This window comes from Bos indicus, chromosome 24 (assembly GCF_029378745.1).
Source record: "Bos indicus isolate NIAB-ARS_2022 breed Sahiwal x Tharparkar chromosome 24, NIAB-ARS_B.indTharparkar_mat_pri_1.0, whole genome shotgun sequence".
In the NCBI taxonomy this organism is placed as follows: domain Eukaryota; kingdom Metazoa; phylum Chordata; class Mammalia; order Artiodactyla; family Bovidae; genus Bos; species Bos indicus.
The window spans coordinates 14,299,680-14,312,372 of record NC_091783.1 but is presented as its reverse complement, the minus strand read 5'-3'; the positions used below and the strand labels follow the sequence as shown (position 1 = coordinate 14,312,372).

General features: G+C 38.8%; 1 protein-coding gene and 1 pseudogene across 2 annotated transcripts in view; both read left to right on the top strand.

Annotated features, from left to right (window-relative positions):
- Positions 1-4,607, top strand: part of PIK3C3 (phosphatidylinositol 3-kinase catalytic subunit type 3) — a 165,356-nt gene extending 160,749 nt beyond the window's left edge. For both annotated transcript variants that reach the window (XM_070778690.1, XM_070778689.1), the window contains one exon: positions 4,244-4,607. In XM_070778690.1, coding sequence (XP_070634791.1) covers positions 4,244-4,258 — 15 coding nt within the window. In that variant the 3' untranslated portion in view covers positions 4,259-4,607. The remainder of the gene's footprint in view (positions 1-4,243) is intronic.
- A 588-nt stretch (positions 4,608-5,195) lies between these two features.
- LOC139179390 (small ribosomal subunit protein eS27-like) lies at positions 5,196-11,992 on the top strand (annotated as a pseudogene).
- The last annotated feature ends 701 nt before the right edge of the window (positions 11,993-12,693 follow it).

Sequence of the window (12,693 nt, the reverse complement as noted above, 5' to 3'; positions counted from 1 at the left end):
AATGAATATAAGGGAATTTTTTTCCTATAAATGTTAGCTGATATTCTTTCTCTCTTGTGACAAAAAATGTTTCTTGTCTCTAAACACCAGTCTGAGTCGTATTTTATTATAAGTGCCAACTCAAGGTTTGCTGTACCCACCATTAATCGTCATCACTTCTCAAGAGAGTAAACTGTGACTCAGAGAGTAAGTTAAGTGACTTGTCAAAGTCACCAAGCTAGTTAGTGGCAGAGCTGGATCAACATACAACACAGCAGAATATTTTAGAACTGTAAGGGGAAAAAGTCCAGAAAGGTATAATGACTTAGCCAACTTCATGTGTCTAATGAGGGGCAGAATCAAGGCTTGAACCCAGATCTTCTGACCCCCATATCCAACCAGTGACAAGCTAGATTAATTTCTAGCTTATCAAGCTTAAGTCTTCTTTATCAGAATCTGATATACTTTTTTTATTTTTATTTAGGTATAGTTGATTTATAGTGTTATAAATGTTTCAGGTATACAACATAGTGATTCACAAGAATCCCAAGTTCTTTGCCTCAGGAAGTTAACTTGAAAATGCTCATGCTTGTCTTTCAAGTTTCTTTAAATATGTCATCTGTGAGGGCTTCCCTGGTGGCTCCGTGGTAAAGAATCTGCCTCCCAGTGCAAGAGACATGGGTGGATCCCTGATCTGAGGTGATCCCACATCATGCGGAGCAACTAAGCCCATGCACCATAACTATTGAGTCTGTGCTCTAGAGCCTGGGAGCCGTCTAACTACTGAAGCCCCCGTGACCGAGAGCCCGTGCTGCACAAGGGGAACCACCACAGTGAGAAACCCGAACAATGCAACTAGAGGGTAGCCCCCCAGCCCCCACAGCTGGAGAAAAGTCCGTGCAGCGACGAAGACCCACACAGCCAAAAAATAATAATAAAGATTTTTTTTAACTGTCACCTGTGTTCATACTATTATACAACAAACAATATCAATATGAGTAACATTAAGACATTAATTTTAATTGGAATTTGCTTAGGTATTGAAAGGTACCAGAGACACTAAACAAGGTCTTAGTGAAAGTGAAGTCGCTCAGTCGTGTCCGACTCTTTGCGACCCCGTGGACTGTAGCCCACCAGGCTCCTCTGACCATGGGATTCTCCAGGCAAGAATACTGGAGTGGGTTGCCATTTCCTTCTCCAGGGGATCTTCCAGACCCAGGGATCGAACCCGGGTCTCCTGCATTGGAGGTAGACGCTTTAACCTCTGAGCCACCAGGGAAGTCCAAACAAGGTCTTAACTTCACCTAAGTCTTTTCAGATTATAAAAGTATATACATGCATAGTTGTTTCTTAACTAATCTCTGAGGGAATATGTTTTCCTTCGAAATTCACATTCTTACATATGCATTTGCTAAGTATTGATCCTAGTAAATCACATGCACACTCAAGTTTTGATGATCAACATGTGTTTCTTTGTCCCTCAGCATTTATTATAAGGATGCATTTTGCTAATTGATTTTATGCTAATTTTAGTGCTTTCCTAGTAATCATTATGGATTATAGAACCAATTTTTTACAAAATGGAGGTAGACATGTTAACAGAAGTTCTTCCTGCATTAAAGAAATATTCTTAAAAACAACTGAAAAATTGCCAGATACAGGTGCTATGTTGACATGCCGAAAGGCTTATTTTATTCCATCATGCCATTTGCTAGGAAGGGTTGAGATTAAACACTGTAATGTTTGTTGCCTAGCAACACCCACCTACTAGTGGTGGAAATTTTCCACTGAAAACCACTTTTATTTGGGTCATTGTCTTTGAAATTGCATCATCAGAGGTCTTTTTCCCTTCAAAATCATCTTATAGGGCTTTCTAGTCTTGTCTGTGCAAAAAGATGGAGACCACTTAGTTTGGGTCACTTCATGCTCTAAAACTATGCCTTTCAATGGAAATCTCTCATATTGCAGCCCATTTCTTTCTAGTTTCTGCTTTTTCCTGTCTGTCTTTCTTCATTGATTGATGGTAAAAGTCTGGAGAAGGGGATGGGGGTGATTTCCATTAATCTTAATACATATTTAATTGGATGAATATAGATTCAGGTTAGAGATATATTTTTGGCACACTAAATGTAAAAATTTTTGAACAGATTGGAAATTTTAGGTGAGTTCCGCTCAGCATACTAAGAGCACATCCCACTGCCATCCATCTGGCAAGAACCCTTCCTTAACCCCTTTGGTATTTGAGGAGGAAGAGTACAGGGCCCAGCAGAAGGTCACAGGAATGTGCAGCCCCAGCGCACCTTTGATGAAGAGAAGCCAGCTGTACACACACACTCTCACACTTGAGATTAAAACATACATCATGAAAGGAGGAAAGAGTATGTTTATTATGCCAGCATTTCCCCCGTATCTAACAGATGTGTCAGGGACTCTCTCCGAAGTAATTCAGGTCCTACGTTCCTCCCATAAACATGACATCTTACCATGCTGAATGTGATTCCAGTATTGAAGGTTCTTTGGGGTTTTTTGTGGTACAACATGGCCTCTAAATACAAGCCATCTGCTCCATCTGCTATTCAAACAAAGAATTAGTTTTTTTGCCTCAGTCCTGAGGGGAAAGCTTCCTATTTTGCTTTTATTCATTTTATTTATATTCCATTTTACCTTTATGTACGGACCTTAGTACTTAAACCGTGTGTAGAATGTTTCCACTGTAACTGCTGTACTCTCTCATCTAGTTTGAGAAGGCACAGATGCAAAAGATGCCCAGAGGAGAAGAGATCAGAACATTATTTCTGATTTTACATTATATGGACCTTATTTTACCATTAGGAATAAAGAACAGAAATATAAAATATTCCATTGACCAAAACATAAAGTTTCCAAGGAGCAAGTGTCTTTTAATTTTGTGGCTACAGTCACCGTCCGCATTGATTTTGAAGCCCAGGAAAATGAAATCAGCCACCATTTTCAACATTTTCCACATCTATTTGCCACGAAGTGATAAAACCAGATGCAATGGTCTTCATTTTTTGAATGTTGGGTTTTAAGCCAGTTTTTTCACTCTTTCACCTTCATCAAGAGGCTCTTTAGTTATCTGCATATCTGAGGTTATTGATATTTCTCCTGGCAGTCTTAATTCCAGCTTGTGCTTCATCCAGCCCGGCATTTCACATGATGTGCTCTGCACAGAAGTTAAATAAGCAGGGTGACAATATACAGACTTGATGTACTCCTTTCCCACTTTGGAATCAGTCTGTTGTTCCATGTCCAGTTCTAATTGTTGCTTCTTGACCTCCACACAGGTTTCTCAGGAGGCAAGTCAGGTGGTCTGGTGTTCCCATCTCTTTAAAAATTTTCCACAGTTTGTTGTGATCCACACAGTCAAAGACTTTAGTGCAGTCAATGAAGCAGAAGTAGATGTTTTCCTGGAATTCTCTTGTTTTTTCTATGAATCAGTGGATGTTGACAATTTGATCTCTAGTTCCTCTGTCTTTTCTAAATCCAGTTTGTACATTTGGAAATTTTTGGTTCATGTACTGTTGAAGCCTAGCTGGAAGGATTTTGAGGATTACCTTGTTAGCATGTCAAATGAGCATGATTGTACAGTAGTTTGGACATTCTTTGGCATTGTCCTTCTTGGGGATTGAAATGAAAACTGACCTTTTCCAGTCCTGTGACCATTGCTGAGTTTTCCAAGTTTGCTAGCATATTGAGTGCAGCACTTTAATAGCATCATCTTTGTTAATGAATTAATGTTACATTAATGGCCCCACACATCTTTGTTAATGTCTCCAAAAAAATTCTTTACTGGATCTTTGTTCTTCTTTCAGCACTGCTTCCTTTTATTTTTTTCCAAACCATTTCTGTACTCTGTATTGTACATTGGCTTCACAATGTGTGGAATAAATTAATAATTTTCACAGTCTCTAAAAATGTTGCACCAAGAACTAAGCTTATTACTCAGAATATTAATCATCTGTCACTGCAGAATTCAGTGGAATTTTTGCCTTCCTAGTTCTAGATTTGTCTGCTATTTAATAATGAAGTCATCTTGAGCTTACAGTTAGCAAACATTCCTTCCCCAAAATATTTGCTCATATAAACTAGAATTACCTGAAGTTTATGTTGTTGTTCTTTGTCTTTTTCTATTAAGGATTACATGTTTGTCTTATTCTAATTTTTTTGACTGTAAACTGTTGTTTCTCTTCTTTGTGAACAGAGAAGCTTATTTTCTTTTTGTTGTTGTTTTTAATTTTTGCAGTACTGGAGAAAATGAAACTGGGTTTGGCCCATCAAGATGATTGTCACTGTAAGAAAACAACTTTAAAAGCAACATATGTGTAATGAAGACTTAAGACTGTCAACAAGGAAGAGAACATTTAGTCCTGAAGATACCATATGCCCTAAGTGTTTCACAGTGCCTGAGTTCTGTTTCCTTGGATGTCATTGCTTAAATGCAATCTTGAATGGTTTGTTTGAAGTATTGTATATAATTATTTTCAAATGTACACATTGTTAATAAGCTAAGAAGTAAGAATCTTGTTCCAGAACCATGTACATACTTTGAGAGTTCCCAAGGAATTTTATGTTGAAATAGTAAAACATTTTAGTCTTCAACTTTGAAAGCCCATTGTTTTCTCATCTCTTCACATCGGCAGAGCATCGTATGAGTTTGGGCTTCTCGGTTGTGCTTGTTTGCTTTGTCTCTCAGTCCCGTGTTCCCGGTCTCTGTTGTTCCTCTTCCGCCCTAGATTTTTTTTTTTTTTTTTGGGCCCAATCTATAATACTTCAAGTTTTACATGTTATGCCTATTCTTAAGAATTATATGTATTTCAAATAAGACAACCATTTTTTCTTACTTACAAATACTGGAAATTTTGTTTTGTAGTTCACATTTTACCTAGGTTGTACATATATAAATCAAGTTATAAAAATGTAACTATCTCAATACTTAGCCAAGAGGTAATATGGCAGCAGTTTTTCATATTGAACCTAAGATATTTTTACATGTAAGCATAAATTGTCTTTGTGCAATAAATTTTTTATGAAAACTTAGTTTCCAAGAGCTTTTAAAAGTAACTCTCCTAGACCTGTTAATATAATCTACCCTTTCTGATTAAAGCAAAATAATTTGTAGTGTTTGAAGACTGGAAGTCCTACTAGTCCATCTAGCTTTTTTACCTAATGGAACTTTAGCAAAAAGGAACAAACACAAATGAGAAGAGCAGAGCAGTGATAATCTTGGCAAATTGTTGTAAAGTCATATAATTTTGTTTTGGAAGGTAAACAGTATCTCTTTCAATGCTGAATAAATATTGAATATCAAATGATAGAAAAAGATTTAAGAAGGTTATATTAAGGCACAGTTTCAGAAAATGTCATTATAATGTTACCAAATTCATATCTGTGAGTTTGCTGCATTAGAGTGGGGTTACCAGCTGGAAAGCAAGTATATAATTAAGAGAGAATCTTAGCGGCATATGGAATTTGACTTGTATAAAACATACATGCACATTAGAAAAATGGTAAGGATGAAAATGCCTCTGAATATTATCATAAGAGAATAATGCCTAATCTAATGGGTAAGCTCCATCCTCTCGCTTACTTTTTCTTCGCTTCATATATTTTCATCATGTTTTGTTACCCAGAAGTTTGTAACCAATCTGCATTCTTATTCTTCTAGTCCTGTTTCTATTGGTACCTCCTTCAAAAGTTTCCTCAAAATGACACTGCTAAAAGTGACCGCTCCAACTTTCTGAACTCTTTTAATTCTTTATTTGTAGCTTTTTAATTGGCACTCAGTGCAGTAAGGCATTTTTATTGTAGTTGCATCTCCTGTTACAGAGGTTGGGAAACGTTTTCTGTAAACGGCCAAAACAATAAATATCTTCAGCTTTGAAAAGCATGATCTTGGTCATAACTGATACTCTGTTGTACAAGTAAAACAGTCACAGACAACGTGTAACCAAATGTTATGGCCAGATTTGACCCTCAGGCCATAATTTGCTGACCTCTGTTTGAATTAACTGTAGGTCAAACTGTATCATCTTAATCATCTTTATAAACTCCATAACATTTTGCATAGATAGTAATATGGATATTTATGTTACATGCTCTATAAATGTTTTTGAACTACTATGATATTGTATAGTGGCAAACAATAATAAGGTGGGTTGATTATGAGTGAGCTTGTATTCTGTGCAAAGTTTATAGGGATTATGAGAGAGAGAGCTTTATAGGAAGGAAGACAGGTATTGACTAAGGAAGGATAGTGGCTTTGGTTTTGTAGAATGTATTTTGGCTGTGGGTGGTGAGCCTGTATCACAAAGAAAAATGATTCATCAGTTTCCATTTCTACTGCTCAAGCAACCTCTGTGCTCTTACTATTTCCCCCAAATACCATTTTTTTAAATCATGTAGTCTGTATTTTCCTTTATTATCATTGCCATTCAGATTTTTGGCAAGTTTACAGTGTTTCAAGCACATTGCTTTCTTTGAGTTTAAAGAAAGTGTTTGTGGGGACACATGCCTTAATTTAGAAGTAGGAGTATACTCTTGTATTCAGAATGAGATTTCTGAATTGGGGAGAGAAAATGTGGATAGCAGCCACTGTGAGTAGGGCTATCAGAAAGAAGTAAACTGTGGTTCACGTCCCTAAATAAGGGGTTCATATAATCTGATTTTCTTTACTCTCCATAGGGTTAGGTATTCCCTACCTCATTTGTGTATTATAAAGTTTTCAAGTGAGTATTTATTATAATCACAGTCAACATAACTTATGAGAACTTACTATTACATATCAGGATTATACTAATTGCTTCATATGCCTTATATATCACTCTTCTGTATAACAGTCCTGAGGTAGAATTCCTTCCCCATTTTATAGAACTTTAAGACAAGTGAATCACCTGCCCAAGGTAAGGCTGCAAAGTGAGAACAGAGTTAGGGTCTGAAGTTGAGTTACTCGTGATCACAGTCTTAACCGTCAGAATCTCCGGGCCTTCATTTCTCACAGAGACAGTGGTGATGGTACTGACCTCTGTGACTCTCATGCACATACTCTGCATATGAGTGCATGTGGTCCATTAGACTTGAATCCCCACAAACAAAGCCTATTCCTTATTTTTCTTTTTTTGAAGAGAATTACCAAAGATACAGGGACTAGTCAATTAATTAAATTTTTAAGAAACTGAGTCATGTCATCATGCCACAGATTCATACTTGCCTTGAAATAGGAAATCTGTCAATCGTAAAGGAAATCAGTCCTGAATATTCTATGGAAGGACTGATACTGAAGCTGAAGCTCCAATACTTTGGCCACTTGATAGGAAGAACTGACTCATTGGAAAAGACCTTGATGCTGGGAAAGATTGAAGGCAGGAGGAGAAGGCGACAACAGAGGATGAGATGGTTGGATGACATCACTAACTCGATGGACATGAGTTTGAGCAAGCTCTGGGAGTTGGTGATGGACAAGGAAGCCTGGTGTGCTGCAGTCCACAGGGTCGCAGAGTCGGACATGACTGAGCGACTGAACTGAAATAAGAAATAAGTCAGTCAGTAAAAATATGCAGACAAAGTAAATCTTAACCTGCAATTGTTAACTTAGAGGCACAATATCCTTTCTATTTTTGCACATAGACCTAACATTACAGTTTATTTTTTTGTAAAGAATTGCCTTTCTGGCAGTGATGAGCTCCCCATGAGAACATGCCTCTGGCAAAGGATCTCCATCTCCGTCCAGAAGAGAAGAAGAAACAAGAAAAAGTGCCTGATGCAGAATCCTAATTGCTGTTTCATGGATGTGAAATGTCCAGGATGCTGTAAAATCACCACAGTCTTTAGCCATGTACAGACACAGTAGTTCTGTGTGCTGGCTGCTCTACTGTCCTCTGCCAGCCTACAAGAGGAAAAGCAAGGCTTACAGAAGGATGCTCCTTGAGGCAGAAGCAGCACTAAAAGTATCCTGTATCAAGATGAATGGGAAGCCATCCCAATAAACACATTTTGGATACAAAAAAGAAGAATTGAGACTCTTGGGGTTTTTTGTGTGTGAGGGGAAGGCAGGTAAATTTCACAAACAACATGAATTTTCTATAATTAAATATGGAAAGTATACCAGATTTCTGAAATGAATAATTTGATATGTTAACACTTCACCATAAAGAATGCATACCACCTGGATGGGATCCTGGCACAGCTAAAAATGAAAGAAATTCATATAAAGTGTGAACTAGTTAAAATAGTCTCAAAAGTATAAGGCAGTTACTTTATAGAAAATCCCATAGTTTGAGTTTGTTTAATTTTCCTCAAGTTGTGTTATTTTTGGTTGGAACACTTCAAAAAAATAAATACTGTGTATTTTTCATGACCTTATCAGAAAACACATGATATGAATTTGTTCTATGCCTGGTCGTGGTAGCTTTCATCATTTGGTAAAAATACATTTTCCAGCTTTTTTCAAACTCTCCAGTTCAATCGCTCATTCCTGTCTGACTCTTTGTAACCCCATGGACTGCAGCACACCAGGCTTCCCTGTCCATCACCAACTCGCAGAGCTTGCTCAAACTCATGTCCATTAAGTTGGTGATGTATTCCAACCATCTCATCCTCTGGTCCCCTTCCTCCTCCTGTCATCAGTCTTTCCCTCCATCAGAGTCTTTTCCAATGAGTCAGTTCACATTAAGTGACCAAAGTATTGGAGTTTCAGTTTCAGCATCAGTCCTTCCAGTGAATGTTCAGGACTGATTTCCTTTAGGATTGACTGTTTGGATCTCATTGCTGTCCAAGGGACTCTCAAGAGTCTTCTCCAACAATCACAGTTCAAAAGCATCACTTCTTCAGCGCTCAGCTTTCTTTATGGTCTAACATTCACATCCATACATGACTACTAGAAAAACTACAAACTCTGAAGTTAATTTGTATTTGAAACTTACAAATTAGTGAGCAATTTATAAGTATTTTATAGGGAGACACCTTGAAACCATGTTAATATCTTGTTCTTTCACACACTTTTACCTATTGGTTTTAGCATATGTTGATTTTTCTTGCCTGAATCAAGTATTACTATGGTGAAAGGCAAATGATTTTTTTTATAATTCCATTATTCTTTTGGCAGTTGTTAGAGACCTACTGATACAGGTGTCCTTTCTCCATTAATTAATTATTCATTTATATTAGTATGGACACTTTTATTTTATTGTACAGTGCATTCCTATCATCACTTACTATGATGGTAAAATTGCCCAAGACTGACCTGTCCACAGTCTGGTGCCTGTGTTCAACATGACTCTATAATGTTCTTGAGCCTTTCTTACTTCTGGCACAAGATGATCAGGCTCATCTTATACTTGATGTGCCCCAGCCCTGCAATCAGCTGTTTCTCCAAGGAGCCCTGATTCTTTCCTGCTTCAGTTTTACCAGATACCTCCCCAAATAAGGTGTCTAACTTTTCTAAAACTCTGGAGTGTGAACAGAGTGGATGTAGATATAAATAAGCTCAACACAGGTCAAGTAACATCTGAATGAACCACAGAATTTAACTAGAATTTAGCTATTTCTTTAACTTTTCAGCTTTGATCATCATCACCACTGTCCTTGAGACATCAGGACCAATGTTACCATGTTCTTTATCTGTTTTGTTAGCACAAACCCTCCCTAGGTCAGTGAGAATGGTCTCTTATTCCTATATAGCTTTGTACAACCCCCATCTCTAACCTCTGGAGTTCCTTGGCCCATCATCACCAAAAAAGAAGCACTTACACTGGAACAATAAAGATGAACCTCAAAAATATGCTAAGTGAAAGAAGCCAGACACAGAAGATCACATATAAGTTTCCATTTATCGGAGAAGATAAATCTTCAGCAGAAAGCAATTCAGAGGCTGCCAGGGGCTGGGTAAGAAAATGGGAATTGACAGGAAAGGGACACTGAAGGGATGTTATACAATGATGACAAATGTTCCAAAACTGGAACAGCGACTAAGTTTACAATTCATGTACCAAAAAACATAGTACTGTGTTTTACGACATAGAAATTGCACCTCAGTAATGCTGATTTTAAGAGATCCTAAGCAGCTCACTGTCTAAAGCCAGGAAACATTGTTTTTCTACACCATGGGAGCCCCAAGCTGCTTTCACTGCAACATCCACCCACGCCGCCCCTTCCAGCCCGTGTTCACCTGATGCACCAAGGTCGCCAGCTTCACCTGCGCTGTTGTCGCCGCCCAGTAATGGGCCTCCGAGCCCCGAGCGCACACACCTCCACCAGCACTGCTGTCCGCAGTCAGGAGAAAATAACATGGTGCACATTTCCAGGGTTTGTGGCATGGCTGATGATAAGGACCGACCAGTCCAGGCCACTCCAGAGGAAGGAGAAGAGCCCAACAGGCGATGGAAGAGCCAAGCCAGGAGTGGGGCAGCACAGGTTCACAGACACCCAGTTCCTTAGTCCACTGGGCTCAGTGCAGGATACCAAGCCCAATTGTAAAAGGAAAGCCAAATTGGTGTTCTGGGATAATTGTAACTCTTCTTTTTGGGTCAGGTGAGAAGTTGCATTCCAAGATATATGCTAGGAATGTCCAGAGTTCTGGCCCACTTGGCAGGGTTACTGCTATAAGCAGCTGCCATCACCTACCAGGTAGAGTTTGTCTTAAGGGAAAACCACATACACCTGCTACCACAGCACCAGTAGAAATAGTCCCAAATAGAGGCTACTGCTGCTGCTGCTGCTGCTAAGTCACTTCAGTCATGTCCAACTCTGTGCAACCCCATAGACGGCAGCCCACCAGGCTCCCCAGTCCCTGGGATTCTCCAGGCAAGAACACTGGAAACTCAAACTGAAGTCACTCAGTTGTGTCCGACTCTTTGTGATCCCATGGACTGTAGCCTACCAGGCTCCTCAGTCCATGGAATTTTCCAGGCAAGAGTACTGGAGTGGGTTGCCATTTCCTTCTCCAAGGGATTTTCCCAACCCAGGGATCAAACCCAGGTCTCCTGCACTGCAGGCAGATGCTTTACCGTCTGAGCCACCAGGGAAGCTGGGTCCCAAATAGAGGCACCTAACCAAAATTTCCTTGAGAGCATCTCTCTGAACCCGAAGTCTATTTAAAACTTGCTTTCAAATGCAAATCAAAGCCACAATGAGGTATTACCTCACACCTGTCAGGATCGCTAATCATCAAAATGTCTACAAGTAAGTGCTGAAAAGGGTATGGAGAATGGGAGCCCTCCCACACTGGTGGAGAATGTAAATTGGTGCAGCCACTATGGAGGTTCCTTTAAAAACTAAAAATAGGGCTACTGTTTGAGCCAGAAATCACACTCCTGGGCATACATCTGGAAAAGATGAAAACTCTAATTTAAAAAGATATGTTCACTCCAATGCACACAGCAGCACTGCTTATAACAGCCAAGACATGGAAGCAGTCTGTCAATAGATGAACAGATAGAGAAGTACATATATACAATGGAATACTGGGCATAAAAAAGAATGAAGAGTTATCGTTTGCAGCAACATGGATGGGCCTAGAGGTTATCATACTAAATGAAGTAAGATAAATACTATATGATGTTGCAGGTAGAATCTAAAAAATAATACAAATGGATCTGTAAAACAGAAGATGTAGAAAACAAACTTATGGTTACCAAAGGGGAAAGGAGTGTGAGGGATAAATTAGGAGTATGAGATTAACAGATTACACTACTATACATAAAATAGATAAGCAAGTGTTTACTGGATAACACAGGGAGCAATATTGGAAATCTTTTAATAAACTATAATGAAAAATAAGCTGAAAGAAATATTAGTTAGTAGTTAAGTCACTCAGTCATGTCTGACTCTTTGTGACCCTATGGACTGTAGCCCACCAGGCTCCTCCATCCATGGGATTCTCCAGGCAAGAATACTGGAATGGATTGCCATTTCCTTCTCCAGGAGATCTTCCCAATCCAGGGATTGAACCCAAGTCTCCCACATTGCGGGCAGACACTTTAACCTCTGAGCCACCAGGAAAGCCCAATATATATATATATATATATATATATATATATATATATATAGCATTGGAGAAGACTCTTGAGAGTTCCTTGGACTGCAAGGAGATCCAACCTCTGAGCCACCAGGGAAGCCCAATATATATATATATATATATATATATATATATATATATATATATATATATATATATGTAGCATTGGAGAAGACTCTTGAGAGTTCCTTGGACTGCAAGGAGATCCAACCAGTCCATTCTGAAGATCAGCCCTGGGATTTTTTTGGAAGGAATGATGCTAAAGCTGAAACTCCAGTACTTGGGGCACCTCATGCGAAGAGTTGACTCATTGGAAAAGACTCTGATGCTGGGAGGGATTGGGGGCAGGAGGAGAAGGGGACGACAGAGGATGAGATGGCTGGATGGCATTACTGACTTGATGGACGTGAGTCTGAGTGAACTCCGGGAGTTGGTGATGGACAGGGAGGCCTGGCATGCTGTGATTCATGGGGTCGCAAAGAGTCGGACACGACTGAGCGACTGATTTGATCTGATCTGATATATATATATATATATATATAAATTCAGTTATATATAATTGAATTATTTTGCATCACTTTGCTGTATACTTAAAACTAACACCATATTGTAAATCAACTGCACTTCAATTAAAAAACAACAGCAAAAAAGAAAGCTTGAATGTTTACTGTGCTTCTCCATGA